At 38.8% G+C, this 15632-nt stretch overlaps 1 protein-coding gene across 1 annotated transcript; it reads left to right on the top strand.

The window, feature by feature from the left end:
• The first annotated feature begins 4173 nt into the window (after nucleotides 1–4173).
• Nucleotides 4174–15632, top strand: LOC131369337 (ubiquitin-conjugating enzyme E2 B). The gene is made up of 6 exons (XM_058415929.1): nucleotides 4174–4333; nucleotides 8583–8663; nucleotides 8785–8810; nucleotides 9218–9307; nucleotides 11015–11103; nucleotides 14117–15632. The coding sequence occupies exons 1-6, from the start codon at nucleotides 4290–4292 to the stop codon at nucleotides 14243–14245; spliced, it is 459 nt and encodes a 152-aa protein (XP_058271912.1). The 5' UTR covers nucleotides 4174–4289; the 3' UTR covers nucleotides 14246–15632.

Genomic DNA, 15632 nt, shown 5'->3' with positions numbered 1-15632 from the left:
TACTGGTCGGTGCTATTCTGTTTATATTGTGTATCTTGTGTATCTGTCCTGTATTGTTTTGTGTTGTTTTGTCTGTTTGCACTGTCTTTTGTCTCATACTGTTTGCACATGTTACACTTTATGTAGCTAGCATAACTCCTTTCAGTCCATAGCTCTGTGTTGTTCTGTGTTGTTTTATGTAGCACCAGGATCCTGGAGAAACGGTGTCTCATTTCACTGTGTATTGCGTCAGTTATATATGGTTGAAATGACAATAAAAGCTTCTTTACTTAACTTGACTATAGTTTGGAGCTCTAGTAAATAACTCCCCTGCTGTCCATTTTCTTTGCTGTAGGGAGTAGGGTTCCCCTAGAGGTTAGTAGCGGCATTGCAAGGGGCCTGCAATGGAAATGTCAATGACGAGTTACATTTTAACAATACAAATTTAACAACAGATATGAGTATAATGTAAGTATGAAATTACTTAAAGCCTCTTAATTGTAACTAGATTATTAAAAGCTACTAGAAATGTAAATATTTATGGCTCATGAGGTAGTAGTTGATGTAAGAGTTAGACATATATTACTGTGAGCTATTGATAGATACTGACCACTTTTGATAGATACTGACCACTGCAGGGAACACCCCACAAGAGCTGCAGTTTTGGAGATGCTCTGATTCAATCGCCTAGCCATCACAATTTGGTCCTTGTCAAACTCGCTCAAATCCTTACGCTTGCCCATTTTTCCTGCTTCTAACACATCAACTTTGATGTGATGAAGCAGGAACTTGAACTTTGAACTTTGATGAAGCGGGTATTTTTCACTCAGTATGGATCTTCAGCTCACATCACAACTGTTGATTATGTGTTGAAAGAGCAGGGCTGGTTGATCCAGCACAATATTCATTTGGGAAAATGCCATTGTAATATTGTGTAGGGAAAATAAAATGATATCACACAACCGAATAGTAATGTTTGTACTGAAGCCAATAACCATCATACAACACAGTAGGAACAGATAGCTGATCCTTTCTGTGTCTGATGTTAACCTGCAGGATGTGTACTTTTTTCCTTCTCGGATTGCAAGCAGACAATACTGCCACCTTTTGATATAGAGAGCTGTATCACTACACCACTATAATTTTGTATATGTGGAGCCCTGACAATATCAATGTGTTTAACCACAAGTTTAATTATTCAAAAGGTTTGCTTTAAAAGTATGTTAGTAAATTTTAGAATGATTTTTGCTGAATATTCTTCGCTATGAGGTTTACGAAAGAGTTGATGTGAAAACTGATGTGTAAAAGACTGTCACACATCAACCATGTCAAATGTACATCATGATTAACACATTTTGTGTGTTCTGCGAAAACTGGTTCTGTATCCTTCATTTCTGTACCATAGTAAAGATGAGGTAACATAAGGTACCAGAATTTACTGAAACCCACCAAGACATCATACATACTCCCTTTTCTCTTATTAGTATATTTCATTATTGTTAATTGTAATAAATATTAAACTAACTAGAGTCATTGTGCCACATTTAAAAAAACATATTCACTGCCAGTATCATAGCATTTACATTATAAAATCTGTTGCAAGATCATCTTGAGCAACCGAGCTCAACTATTCCCAACTATTCATAGTCAGATATGTAGATTATGTATACTACTGATCTAGGTGTTTCAGATGCACACTGCTTCACAGAATCCCTGCTCAGCTGCCTCTTACTCCAGCTGACTAAAGATAAAAGCTTGATGTAAATGGATTGTCATTTCCTAAGCAAGTGTGCTTAGAGCTTACATACCTTACCAGAGCCAAAGTCTTTTTCTGGCATGTGAATATTAAGTTTCATTTGTTTCCATTAGCAGAATAATTGCTAGCAGTAAGCACCACACATTTGTGCGCCCTTTGTTGCACCAAAGCCTCCAGATGGTCTGAGGTTGCTAAGGACAGAGGAGCATGCCAGTGATGCCACAGCTGCTAAATGCAGCTGTGATTGAAGGGAGGGAAAATGTTCACAAAAATAGCAAAACAATTTAGGCATAATGCCCAGAATGACATCTGACATAAGCAGAATGATCTTGGTCTTGATTCCCTGGATAGCATCTGACATAATTCCCAGTATTATAATGTGCATGAAATTCCAAAAACTTTGTACTGGACAAGACATATACACCATTGGCATAGTTTCTCAATAAACTATGATGAAATATCTGTTTGGTGTCAGTATATATGCAAAGTGATGAAGCAGTACAAAGAGTGTACTTGCAGTTTGATATGTTTACTGTGGCTGTGAATACATGTGCCATCATTAAGCAAGGGTCCAGGCATGTGTACACTGGCACACCCTCATGAAGTAAAGATGTAAAAGATGACAATTTACATAAATGTTGCTTAACATGCTAACATTTAATCACTGTTGAACCATTATTACCATTACAAATGGTAATTTGTATTTGAGATACAGATGCAACAGGGTTTTTGCTTCAGAGCACTTTTTATTGGCCATCACTATGGCCAAACAAGTTATCAGTTGACATGCAGTGTCTGTATTGGGGACTGAAATTCAAATAAAGTTTAATAGTATAACAATATTCCTGCTAGATATTAATACAGAATTGTATGTGTTCTTATAGACAAGAATGTGACCATTTGGATCTATATCAAGTGAGGGCTCTCAAGCACTGTGTGAAAGTGATTACCAGCTGGCTGATCCCCGCCCAGATGTTTATGTGCTTTGGTACACGTTGGCTTCAATGAAGAAAGTCAATGCAGTTAAAAAAACTGGTGACCCTGACAAGGATAAATCAGTTACTGAAGATGCAAAGAGGAATCTGACGATACACTGGGCAAAGGATCAGTGAAACTGGACAGTTGTACACCAATTACGCATAACATTATGAGCACTGCCAGGTGAAGTGAATAACACTGATTATCTCCTCATCATGGCATGGGTGGCATGTGGGTGGGTGGGATATATTAGGCAGCAAGTGAACATTTTGTCCTCAAAGTTGATGTGTTAGAAGCAGGAAAAATGGACAAGCGTAAGGATTTGAGCGAGTTTGACAAGGGCCAAATTTTGATGGCTAGACGACTGGATCAGAGCATCTGCATCTCCAAAACTGCAGCTCTTGTGGGGTGTTCCCGGTCTACAGTGGTCAGTATCTATCAAAAGTGTTCCAAGGAAGGAACAGTGGTGAACCGGCAACAGGGTCATGGGCGGCCAAGGCTCATTGATGCACGTGGGGAGCAAAGGCTGACCCGTGTGATCCGATCCAACAGACGAGCTACTGTTGCTCAAATTGCTGAAGAAGTTAATGCTGGTTCTGATAGAAAGGTGTCAGAATACACAGTGCATGATGGGTCAGGGCTGTTTTGGCAGCAAAAGGGGAACCAACACAATATTAAGCAGGTAATGTTATGCCTGATCGGTGTATATAATAATTTTTAAAAATTCCCTGGTGTTTTTCAAATATTAAGCTGTCCTGTGTTGGCAAGTCTGTGTTCACTGTAACCTCAGGTTGTTCTACTACTGTAGCCCATCCACCTCAAGGTTCAACACGTGCGTTCTTTGATGCATTTCAGCTCACCGTACTTGTAGAGTGCTGGATCTTTTGTGTCCGCTCAAACCAGTCAACCATGTCTGGATGAAGGTCAATGGGATGACTTTTTTTTTTTTTTTTTTTCTTATTCTGGTGTTTGATGTGAACTAAAGCTTTTGACCTGAATCTTCTGCCACATGGTTAGATAAAACCATAAGATCTGTTTGGCCCGTAACACTGTTGGCACCAGTAGGCTGAACACTGAATGCACCTACTCTGCTGCTTTTTTTTTTTTTTTTTTGCAAACTTAAAATGATGATGATGATGATGATGATGAGTATACATGCCATGCACTAAGGTGGAACATTATTCCCGGGTATGGTTTCTGCCCGATGGCGCTACGAAAACACGAGGCTTGACCAATAGAATTTATCAAGATAAACTAATGATTTGAACTAACATGGCACGAAGCAAACAAATCATATGTTGTGATAGTAAATGAGCAGAGTTTGGGGCTGACCCATTTTGTGGAACCGCAACTGAACAAAAGCATTGAGGAAATGTTGAAATAAATCCGAGTTATCTCGCCTCATAGTAAGTTAAAAAAAAAAAAAAAAAAAAAAAAAGCCCTGCCATCTTCCTGGCCCAGGGATCTATGACGTCACTTGTTGTTTGGAAGAAAGAAACACGGCACCTAGAGCTGACTCTCTGAATCTGTCCTTTTATCACTCCTACACGTTTTATGACTAAATAAAAACCCCGCCATGTCTACCCCGGCAAGGAGGCGTTTAATGAGGGACTTCAAAAGGTATCTTTCACACATATGTTTGGTGTGGGTTTATCTTTTTCCTCCAGTATTGCTGTTAGCTGTTTAACACTGAGATAGCTCGTTAAGCTAGCCGTCTGCTCCTTGTGAGGCTAACTAGCTCGTAGTGTACCGCTATATCACGCTAAACACGACTTGTTCTGATGCTTGAGTTTATTTTTGGGTTTCTTTTTGCGTTTTTTTTTTTATCCAAATGTGTGCCATGTAAGCGGGAGGTTCAGCAAGCTAGCTGGCTATATATAGGTAGCTAGGTAGTGTAATTGTAATAAATTAAATAACAGTCTGAACAAACTGTTCTGCTTAACTTGTTTTGTGTGTAGTATACCCAAATACTAGTCTCTGTGTTAACTAAACAAGTGAAACGAGAAATTATTTTTATTTCATCTCTCATAGTCGATGAGGATCACCTGGATACCCTTTTTTTGGGGGGCTCGTGCTCACGCATGCGCAGACTTCCAGTGAACTGATGAACGTATGACATGTATATTTGACAAAAAATATCGTTGTCACAGACTTCTTTCTTCTTGCCTTCTACCCATGTCGGATCTCATGCACACCTTGAGTCTAGGGTTAGTGGGAATTAGCTTGAGGTGGGTCCCCTCATGTTGTCTAGTGTGGACCATGTTCCATAAGTACATCTGTCTGAAATGGACAGATATTTAGCATCCTTGGCCAGTTTACCTGCACCTGTGGGTTGAGCACTATGGCCCGGAAATCCAGGGCACACTCCTGATTGTACGAATCCCTAGTATCCCTAGTGCACTCTGGTGAAAACGTCTGTGGGTGGAGTGCACCCCATCTCTTGTGTACAGTTATATACGATATACTGGTTCTTAGAGTTCTAGCCAAACTGCAGAGTCCCCGTATATGCTGAAGGTGTATATGGAAGCGCTTGCACTATGATGGAGCACCATCTCTCATATTTTTTGTGAACCAATAGGTTGCTTTCACTGATTGAGAACTTCTAGTGGTCCTTAAAAGAAATCTGAACTTTGTGTGTGTGTTTGTGTGGAATTGCATATGATTGGAATATTGTCCTGCTCTGAAAGTCAACCATGACCCATGTCCAGGTTCTTGGCAGAGATTTCATTTAAATCTCCTGGTATCTTATGAATTCCATGTAAACTTCGAGGCCATTTGGAGGAAAAACATCCCCAAATCCAACACAGATCCTTCATTGTACTTAATAGTGGGGATTTTTTTTTTATACATACAGAATAACAATCATATATTTTATATCAAAATGCTAACAATTTCTAGGGATGAACAGTAATTGTGGTACATTGGCTTTGTGTTTTTTAAAAAAAATATAAATCTAATTATTTTAGAATCTTACTCCATTTACAGTCATTAGTACGCTAATTAACTTAACTAAAACAAACATGCTCATCTTTACTAAGGGTGCCATTAATTCTGGATCTGACTGTATGTTATCCGGGTGATCTTCACCACCCCATGTTGTTAAGAGGCATGAAATACATTGCTATTTTCTATAGAACTGTGCTCCAATGAACAACAGATAACCCCCAGGGTTTCCTGTCATTCTGAACCAATGCAGACCCAACAAGAACTCTGCATGAATGTTCCATGGAAATACACCGATCAGGCATAACATTATGAGCACTGAGAAGTGAAGTGAGTAACACTGATGATCTCCTCATCATGGCACCTGTTAGTGGGTGGGATATATTAGGCAGCAAGTGAACATTTTGTCCTCAAAGTTGATGTGTTAGAAGCAGGAAAAATGGGCAAGCATAAGAACTTGAGCGAGTTTGACAAGGGCCAAATTGTGATGGCTAGACGACTGGATCAGAGCATCTCCAAAACTGCAGCTCTTGTGGGGTGTTCCCGGTCTGCAGTGGTCAGTATCTGTCAAAAGTAGTTCAAGTTGGACCAGAGACAGGGTCATGGGTGGTCAAGGCTCATTGATGCATGTGGATAGATGAGCTACTGTTGCTCAAATTGCTGAAGACGTTAATGCTGGTTCTGACAGAAAGGTGTCAGAATACACAGTGCATGACGGGTCAGGGCTGTTTTGGCAACAAAAGTGGGACACAAACAATATTAGGCAGGTGGTCATAATGTTATGCCTGGTGGGTGTATAATATGATGCCAGTTCATGTGATAAGAGTATGACAACATAATGTTACGCCTGGTGGGTGTATAGTATGACTACATCATTAGGTCACTTTGTGACATCATTCACTGGTTTCAGCATCTGTGTGCATGTGCACATAAATTCGTGTCCTGAAGATATTCACCATCCCTGGTGGTTATTCATGTTAGAACCACAGATATACACAGTAATAAGAAATAGAAAGTAAACCGTCCTTCAGTTTAATTTATTTACTTTATCAGGTCCTCAATAACAACTTCTGTAAACCAACAAATAACCTTAGATGACAACAAAAAAGATTTCATCATGTAGTCATTTTGTCCCAAACAATAAACCAACATTCAGAATTCAGGTGTATAAAACTACAGTACAAATGTATTAATTACACAATAAATAAGAGAGTAATGTGCAGTCAGGTAGTATTAATGAGATCACAATCACACAAATGCACAAAAATGAATCATCAAGTGTAGCTGTATGGTTTTCCTCAGTATAATGCAAAGAAGAAAGAATATCAGTCATGACTGTCCATCTGAGAAGGGTTATAAGGCCATCTCCAAACTATCTGAAATTCATCATTCTGCAAAGACAAGGATTCAAAACAGTTGCCAGTTTTCCCAGGAGTGGGCATCCAAGCAATTTCAGTCCATGGTCAGACCATGTAATGCTCACAGATTTTTAAAGAAATACCCAAGAGTGACATCATGTGGCCTACAGGCTTCTGTAAGTGTATTAAATGTTTATGGTCATGAGAGCACAGAAAAGGGCTGAACAGGTTTGGCTTTCATGGAAGGGTGGCTAGGAAAACTCTCCAAGAAAATGACTGATTTTAGGTTTACAAAGTTGCATCTGAATAAGTTACAAAACATCTGGAAAAATGTGTCTTTTGGACTGATGAAACCAGGGTGGAGCTGTTAGCATACACGTCACATTTTTTGGTGAAAACCAATACAGCTCATCACCACAAACGCCCCATACCAACTGTGAAGAATCATGATTGAGGAGTGATGATTTGTAATTGTTTTGCATCCACAGGACCCTGCAGTTTTTGAGACAGTGATGAAATCTGCTTAGCATTTAGAATATTCAAAAGTAAAAAATTCCATTTTTTAAGTAGAATATTCTTGAGATATATGTGAGGCCATCTGTCCAGCAGCTTAAGTTGGGCTGAAATTTGACCATGCAACAGGATAGTAATCCCAAAGACACCAGCAAATCAACATCTGAATTGCTAAAGATGGAAACAAATCAAGGTGTTAGAATAACAAACTCCAAAAGTCAAATACTGAAAACCTCAGTCATGCTGAGATGCTGTGGCAGGATCTTAAGAGAGCTGTTCATAAATAAATACACCCAAACATGAATGAATTATGAGACAGTAACATGAATGTGAGAAATTCTACAAAACCTTCTACAGAAAAGATTTAGTTTATTTTTGCTAAAAGTGGTTCAACTTTTTCGTTAATGATAGGGTATACATATTATTTTTACTTAATACTTATCATATTATTATATACACCAATCAAACATAACATTATGACCACCTGCCTAATATCATGTTGGTCCCCCTTTTGCTGCCATAACAGCCCTGACCTCTCAAGGCATGGACTCCACTAGATCCCTGAAGGTGTGCTGTAGATGTTAAGATGTTAGCAGCAGATTCTTTAAGTCTTGTAAGTTACAGGACTTTTGATAGATACTGACCACTGCAGACCGGGAACACCCCACAAGAGCTGCAGTTTTGGAGATGCTCTGATCCAGTGCTCTAGCCATCACAATTTGTCCCTTGTCAAACTCGCTCAAATCCTTATGCTTGTCCATTTTTCCTGCTTCTAACACATCAACTTTGAGGACAAAATGTTCACTTACTGCCTAATATATCCCACCCACTAACAGGTGCCATGATGAGGAGATAATCAGTGTTATTCACTTCACCTGTCATAATGTTATGCCTGATCTGTGTTATACCACCTGGTTTCTGGATGTTAGACTTTTTTGTTGTTGTCTCCTTGGTCCTGAGATGATTTATTTCTTTATAGAATTTGGTGAGGACCACTCAGTTGTATGTGTATAGCATGACTGTTTATAAGTTCATGTTTGCATATTGTTCATTAGACTTCAAGAAGACCCACCAACTGGTGTGAGTGGTGCTCCCTCCGAAAACAATATCATGCTGTGGAATGCCGTTATTTTTGGGTGAGTAGTAAAACATATTTATTCTTGTTCATTAACCAAACTGTGTATTGTGATAAATAAAACACAAGAATTGATCTATACTATACTGATCTATATAAGTAACTTTTGATTTATTTCCCAGACCTGTAGGAACACCTTTTGAGGATGGTAAGATTTTGTTTGCTTCTTCATTACATTAAGTACATTTTAATACCTAGTTCTGTTGGAAGGCATGAGAGTTGGCACAGCATTCACTATGATCTTTTAAAATAATTCTGCATTACTGAGGTATTATGTAGTTGTGCAGAATGAGGAGCCACAAGAGACTGATGAAACCTCAGTGTGTGGGAAATGCATTTTCATTGTAGTGGTGTCATTCAGTCTTGGGTCATTCTACTGTTTAGTATCATTATCTAATAATGTGGAAGTATCAGTGCCTCATGTAATTTGCCTGCATACAGAAAAACTCTAGTAACTGTAGTAATTATCATTATACATAACGTTAATGTATCTTAATGTTTTAGCCTATGCACAAAATGTATTCTCTGTAAGGTGACTTGTGTATACTCTTGCAGGAACTTTTAAACTTGTGATAGAATTTTCAGAAGAATATCCGAATAAACCTCCTACAGTTCGATTTATCTCCAAAATGTTCCACCCAAATGGTGAGTAACTGTTTCCTGTGCTTTATTTCATTTTTGAGATACATGCTATACATTGAATGAGAACACTGATCAGGCATAACATTATGAGCACTGAAATGTGTAGTTCACACCTCCTCTAAATACCTTGCAGTGAGGTCACTCATTTCTTTGCTCTTTATTGCTGTGAAAAGTACACTGATCAGGCATAACATTATGAGCAGTGAGAGGTGAAGTGAATAACACTGATGATCTCCTCATCATGGCACCTGTTAGTGGGTGGGATATTTTAGGCAGCAAGTGAACATTTTGTCCTCAAAGTTGATGTTAGAAGCAGGAAAAATGGGTAAGCGTAAGGATTTGAGAGAGTTTGACAAGGACCAAATTGTGATGGCTAGACGACTGGATCAGAGCATCTCCAAAACTGCAGCTCTTGTGGGGTGTTCCCGGTCTGCAGTGGTCAGTATCTATCAAAAGTATCCTTTAAGTCCTGTAAATTGTGAGGTGGGGCCCCCACAGGATGTAAAGGATCTGCTGCTAACATCTTGGTGCCAGATACCTGAGCACACCTTCAGGGATCTAGTGGAGTCCATGCCTCAACAGGTAAGGGCTGTATTGGCAGCAAAAGGGGGACCTACACAATATTAGGCAGGTGGTCATAATGTTATCTCTGATCTGTGTAAATATTAATGCAGTTGTCTAATCCATTAATCATGTGGCTGCAGTGCAGTGCATTAAATGATGCAGATACAGGCCAACAGCTTCGGGTAATGTTCACATCAACCATGAGAATGATTTGATTGTGGGATGAGAGTCGGTGACAGGCAGGCTGGTTTTAGCAATTTCGCTGATCTCGTGAACAACAGAGTTTACTCAGTATGGTGAAATAAAGAAAACAAAGTCATAATTTGATACTGACATCATAAATCCATGGACCCAACCTGTCTTGTGTTAACAGTACAGGCTGGTGGAGGTGGTGTAATGGTGTGAGGAATGTTTTCTTGGCACATCTTGGGTCATTAATAACAATGATCACTTGAATGCCACAGACTGTCTGAGTATTTGCTGCTGACCATGTCCATCCCTTCATCTTCTAATGGCTATTTTCAGCATTATAATGCACCTTATCACAAACCAAAATCATCCTATACTGATAATGAGTTCAGTGTTACTCACTGACCTTCACAAGCACCAAGTCTGAATCCAATAGAACACCTTTGGGAGGTGGTAGAGCTGGAGATTTGCAGCAGGAAGTGCATGTGAAAAACCTGCAAGAATTGACCATGTCAGTATGGACCGGAATCTCAAAGGAGTTTTGTGGAATTTGTGGAATTCCATGTGCATTTGAGTATTAGTAGTGCATAGTATTAGTATATACAGTATAAATGTTTGATGAGTGTATTTAATGATCTCACCCAGCACTACTCCATATTAGCTTATTAGCTAATATGCTGGTTCTTTGCTCTAAAATGTTACTTATATTGCATATTTATTGTTTGCATGATTACTTATATTTCATGATTATATTGTTTGAAGTATAAACTTGCCAAATGCAGTTTTTAGTACCTTTTATTAGGACTGAGTAGACGGCAGCTGTGTTTTTTTTTTAATAATTTACACTCTGAGTGAAGCTGTCATGCTAGTGAGCTCATATTGTCTTTAACTTCATTTTGTATTCATGTATAATTACAATATGTTTTGTGCTAGCGGAAAAAATGTTTTATCTCACAGTTTATGCAGATGGCAGTATATGTTTAGACATTCTTCAGAATCGCTGGAGTCCTACATATGACGTATCCTCTATTCTGACATCTATCCAGGTGTGTATCCATCTTTTTAAGATCATTCATGAGGATAACATTTAATATTGTGGTGAAGTTAATGCTTCTTTATTTGAAACAACTGACACTGAGCTTTTAATATACATGTTTAACTCGCAGCTGGAAGGAAAACCTCGTGTTCACTGACTCATTGTGGCTGTGTTACTGTGATATTTATATTGACATGGACTAAGAACAATCCAGTGCAGTCTGTCACAGACATTCTGATGTTAATGCGCCATAACAGTTATGATCACTGCTGTATTATACTAATGCATGATAATGTGTCCATATAGTTTTATAGACATACGTTTGCACCAACTTTATAACAACAGGTTAATTAGGAGCTATGCACTGCTGTTTATTAACAAGCCTAGGCAAGTCTAGATCTGCAGGAACCAATTGTGTGGGTTTTCTATCACCTCAGCATTTTATATTCATTCAGTCTGTATACTTCTGTTATTTCTACCAGACCTGCCATGAATCAGCTTTTAGTAAAAGGGAGCCTTCATTATCAATAAAATAAACCTACTCACAATCAGTATGAGTCTGTATCTAGATGATTTACAGTGTTTTGTTAATGCCGAGAGTAATAAATAACAAGCTCTGCATCATCTCATGTATGTATTCATGGGGTAAATGCATTTTATTTTAATGGAGATTATTTTCAGTTTTCTTCACCTGCATTTGTGAGTGTCTGAATGGAGAAGTTCACTTTCGGAACAAAAATCTACAAATAATTTACTCACCCCCTTGTCATCCAAGATGTTCACGTCTTTCTTTCTTTAGTCGTGAAGAAATTGTTTTTTTTTTTTTTTGAGGGAAAACATTTCAGGACATTTCTCATTATAGTGGACTTTACTAGTGTGGAGAAGGAGGACCACTCCGTGTAGAAAGACCAAACAAAAAACTGACACAAAGACACATAACTTTGTGTCATTCCACACAACAACTTCGGACCGGTCCTCCTTCTCCACATTAGTAAACACTGGGTCTGTAGATCCGCCTACATCACACATGACCTGACAAGGTTAAGTAGTACAGTGTCATGGACGCGAATCCCAGACCTAGTGCTAGACGAGCTTTCGTGGTTAAAAAGTATCCGATTTTGTTGTTTTTTTATAAGAAAATGACTGATCCTTTCGCTAGATAAGACCCTTCTTATTCAGCTGGGATCCTTTAAAGCCCCTTGGAGCTGCATTTAAACTGCATTTTGGAAGATCAAACTTGCGAGCACCATAGAAGTCCACTATGTGGAGAAAAATCCTGAAATGTTTTCCTCAATAAACATCATTTCTTTACGACTGAAGAAAGAAAGACATAGACATCTTGGATGACAAGGGGGTGAGGAAATGATTTGTTCTGGAAGTGAATTTCTACTTTAAGGGCAAAAAGTCTCCCAAACAAGCTGATTCTCCGACAATACTTTGGCCCAGTTATAGTCCGAAATCTGTTGGTTATAATATGGTAGGACTATTCCTAAACATTTAATAGTGAAATGCTTATTGTGCATAATAATTGGCCAGTGGATTATCAAAAGAGGCACATAGGGAAAAAAAAAAAAAATATATATATATATATATATATGTGTGTGTGTGTATATATATATATACACTATATTGCCAAAAGTATTCGCTCACCCATCCAAATAATCAGAATCAGGTGTTCCAATCACTTCCGTGGCCACAGGTGTATAAAATCAAGCACCTAGGCATGCAGACTGTTTTTACAAACATTTGTGAAAGAATGGGTCGCTCTCAGGAGCTCAGTGAATTCCAGCGTGGAACTGTGATAGGATGCCACCTGTGCAACAAATCCAGTCGTGAAATTTCCTCACTCCTAAATAGTCCACAGTCAACTGTCAGCTGTATTATAAGAACGTGGAAGTGTTTGGGAACGACAGCAACTCAGCCACGAAGTGGTAGGCCACGTAAACTGACGGAGCAGGGTCAGCGGATGCTGAGGCGCATAGTGCGAAGAGGTCGCCAACTTTCTGCAGAGTCAATCGCTACAGACCTCCAAACTTCATGTGGCCTTCAGATTAGCTCAAGAACAGTGCGCAGAGAGCTTCATGGAATGGGTTTCCATGGCCGAGCAGCTGCATCCAAGCCATACATCACCAAGTGCAATGCAAAGCGTCGGATGCAGTGGTGTAAAGCACGCCGCCACTGGACTCTAGAGCAGTGGAGACGCGTTCTCTGGAGTGACGAATCACGCTTCTCCATCTGGCAATCTGATGGACGAGTCTGGGTTTGGCGGTTGCCAGGAGAACGGTACTTGTCTGACTGCATTGTGCCAAGTGTAAAGTTTGGTGGAGGGGGGATTATGGTGTGGGGTTGTTTTTCAGGAGCTGGGCTCGGCCCCTTAGTTCCAGTGAAAGGAACTCTGAATGCTTCAGCATACCAAGACATTTTGGACAATTCCATGCTCCCAACTTTGTGGGAACAGTTTGGAGCTGGCCCCTTCCTCTTCCAACATGACTGTGCACCAGTGCACAAAGCAAGGTCCATAAAGACATGGATGACAGAGTCTGGTGTGGATGAACTTGACTGGCCTGCACGGAGTCCTGACCTCAACCCGATAGAACACCTTTGGGATGAATTAGAGCGGAGACTGAGAGCCAGGCCTTCTCGTCCAACATCAGTGTGTGACTTCACAAATGTGCTTCTGGAAGAATAGTCAAAAATTCCCATAAACACACTCCTAAACCTTGTGGACAGTCTTCCCAGAAGAGTTGAAGCTGTTATAGCTGCAAAGGGTGGACCGACGTCATATTGAACCCTATGGATTAGGAATGGGATGTCACTTAAGTTCATATGCGAGTCAAGGCAGGTGAGCGAATACTTTTGGCAATATAGTGTATGTATGTGAGAGAGAGAGAGACCGACCAACCGACCATCATGACTTCTGTGTTTCACCACATTGAATCATCTGTTATTGTGAGTGAGAAATTACAGAAATGACTTGGCAAACCACAACAGTCACAATTTCTACTTTTCTCCCATTCCTGCAGTCCTTGCTGGATGAGCCTAACCCTAACAGCCCAGCCAACAGTCAGGCGGCACAACTCTATCAAGAGAACAAGCGAGAGTATGAGAAGAGAGTTTCTGCCATTGTGGAGCAAAGCTGGGCTGACTCGTAATGTTCATCATTTAAATGCTCAAGTACCATTTATCAGGTTCTTCAATCTTTTATTTAACGTATCTCGGACACACTCGAAAACAAACCCGTCAGCTGCAACTGGAAAGCCAGTGTGTAGGAACTCCTTTTACTGAGGTTTTGCTGCAAGCAGAAATGATTGTGCTTTTGGTTTTTTTTACTTTTTACTTCTTTTTTTTTTTTTTTCATGATAAATTATTCTTAAGAGTTTATAATGTTTTACTGTATCTCCAGAACTACTGGCACTCTTACTGAGAATTGTGCAAAAATTAATGTATAAACTGAAACACACTCAATATTATAAGATTATCATTAACTTAACTATTTTTTTTTCCTGTGATAACTGGTCAGATAAAGAAGAGTAGGATAAAACCTAGTTTAGTGCATGTGGAGTCTAACAACACAATATGAAAGATTGTTCCAGTAATGCACAGTAATAGGTTCTGCATTTTGTTGGTTTATCTCAGGAAGCATCTGGTTTCCTTTCCAATAGTTTACTGGTTCTGGAGATGGGAACTAATCGTTGTTTAAAAAAAACTGTACAGTTCTGAAACTTTGGGTTTTATTTGCTCTTCACCATGTGTGTGGACATAAAGCTCATAAATCCTCTTTCTGCCAAAGTTTCAGCTGTTAGAGATTTGTTGTATTATTATTATTATTATGTTCCTTCATGGTATTTTAACATGTATATGTATTTTTATATCCAACTGTGTTAAACCCTGTTGTGATGTATGGGAGAGTTTTAAAAGAAATCAAGCCAAACTGTATTCTCTTATTGTTTGTGAGAACTAAATATGAACCTTTTTTGTATGTATTAATTATTGCTTATTTCCCTGTAGGGTGCCAATAGTTCTGGAGTTTATTAATATTTGACTGATTTAATTTTAGACTTATTTTTTAAGTTAACAAAAGTGGACTATAATGATGATGATAATTCTTAAATTATTTATAGTATAACTACCTACAAAACAGCATGTGGGTTTTTTGTTTTGTTTTTGGTCTGGAAATTAAATCGGCTATGGCAGTGAGACACGATAGAATCTTACCAATGTCAATTTTCTTGTTTCTCTCTTGTTACAATAATAATTAAATGTACTATAATTAATATCCGTGTGTGTGTGTAATATATATATATATATTACACATACACTCACACTCTGTCCTATATAGAAGTATAGCAGCCAAATTAAAAATTAATCTGAAAAAATGATAGTGTGGATTATATGCTGTGTAAATGAAACAGCTTTGATGATAACCTTTGTATAATCATGTTCTTTTGAAACCTGGATGTATTCATATTCAATTTTGGGGGCCATTCAAATTGTTCGTCTTGCTAATAATATAATAAAGTGTACACTTTTGTTATCTCA

Source organism: Hemibagrus wyckioides, linkage group LG18, assembly GCF_019097595.1.
Source record: "Hemibagrus wyckioides isolate EC202008001 linkage group LG18, SWU_Hwy_1.0, whole genome shotgun sequence".
Taxonomy (NCBI): domain Eukaryota; kingdom Metazoa; phylum Chordata; class Actinopteri; order Siluriformes; family Bagridae; genus Hemibagrus; species Hemibagrus wyckioides.
The sequence above is the reverse complement of the archived record's forward strand: the minus strand, read 5'-3'. Positions and strand labels throughout refer to the sequence as shown.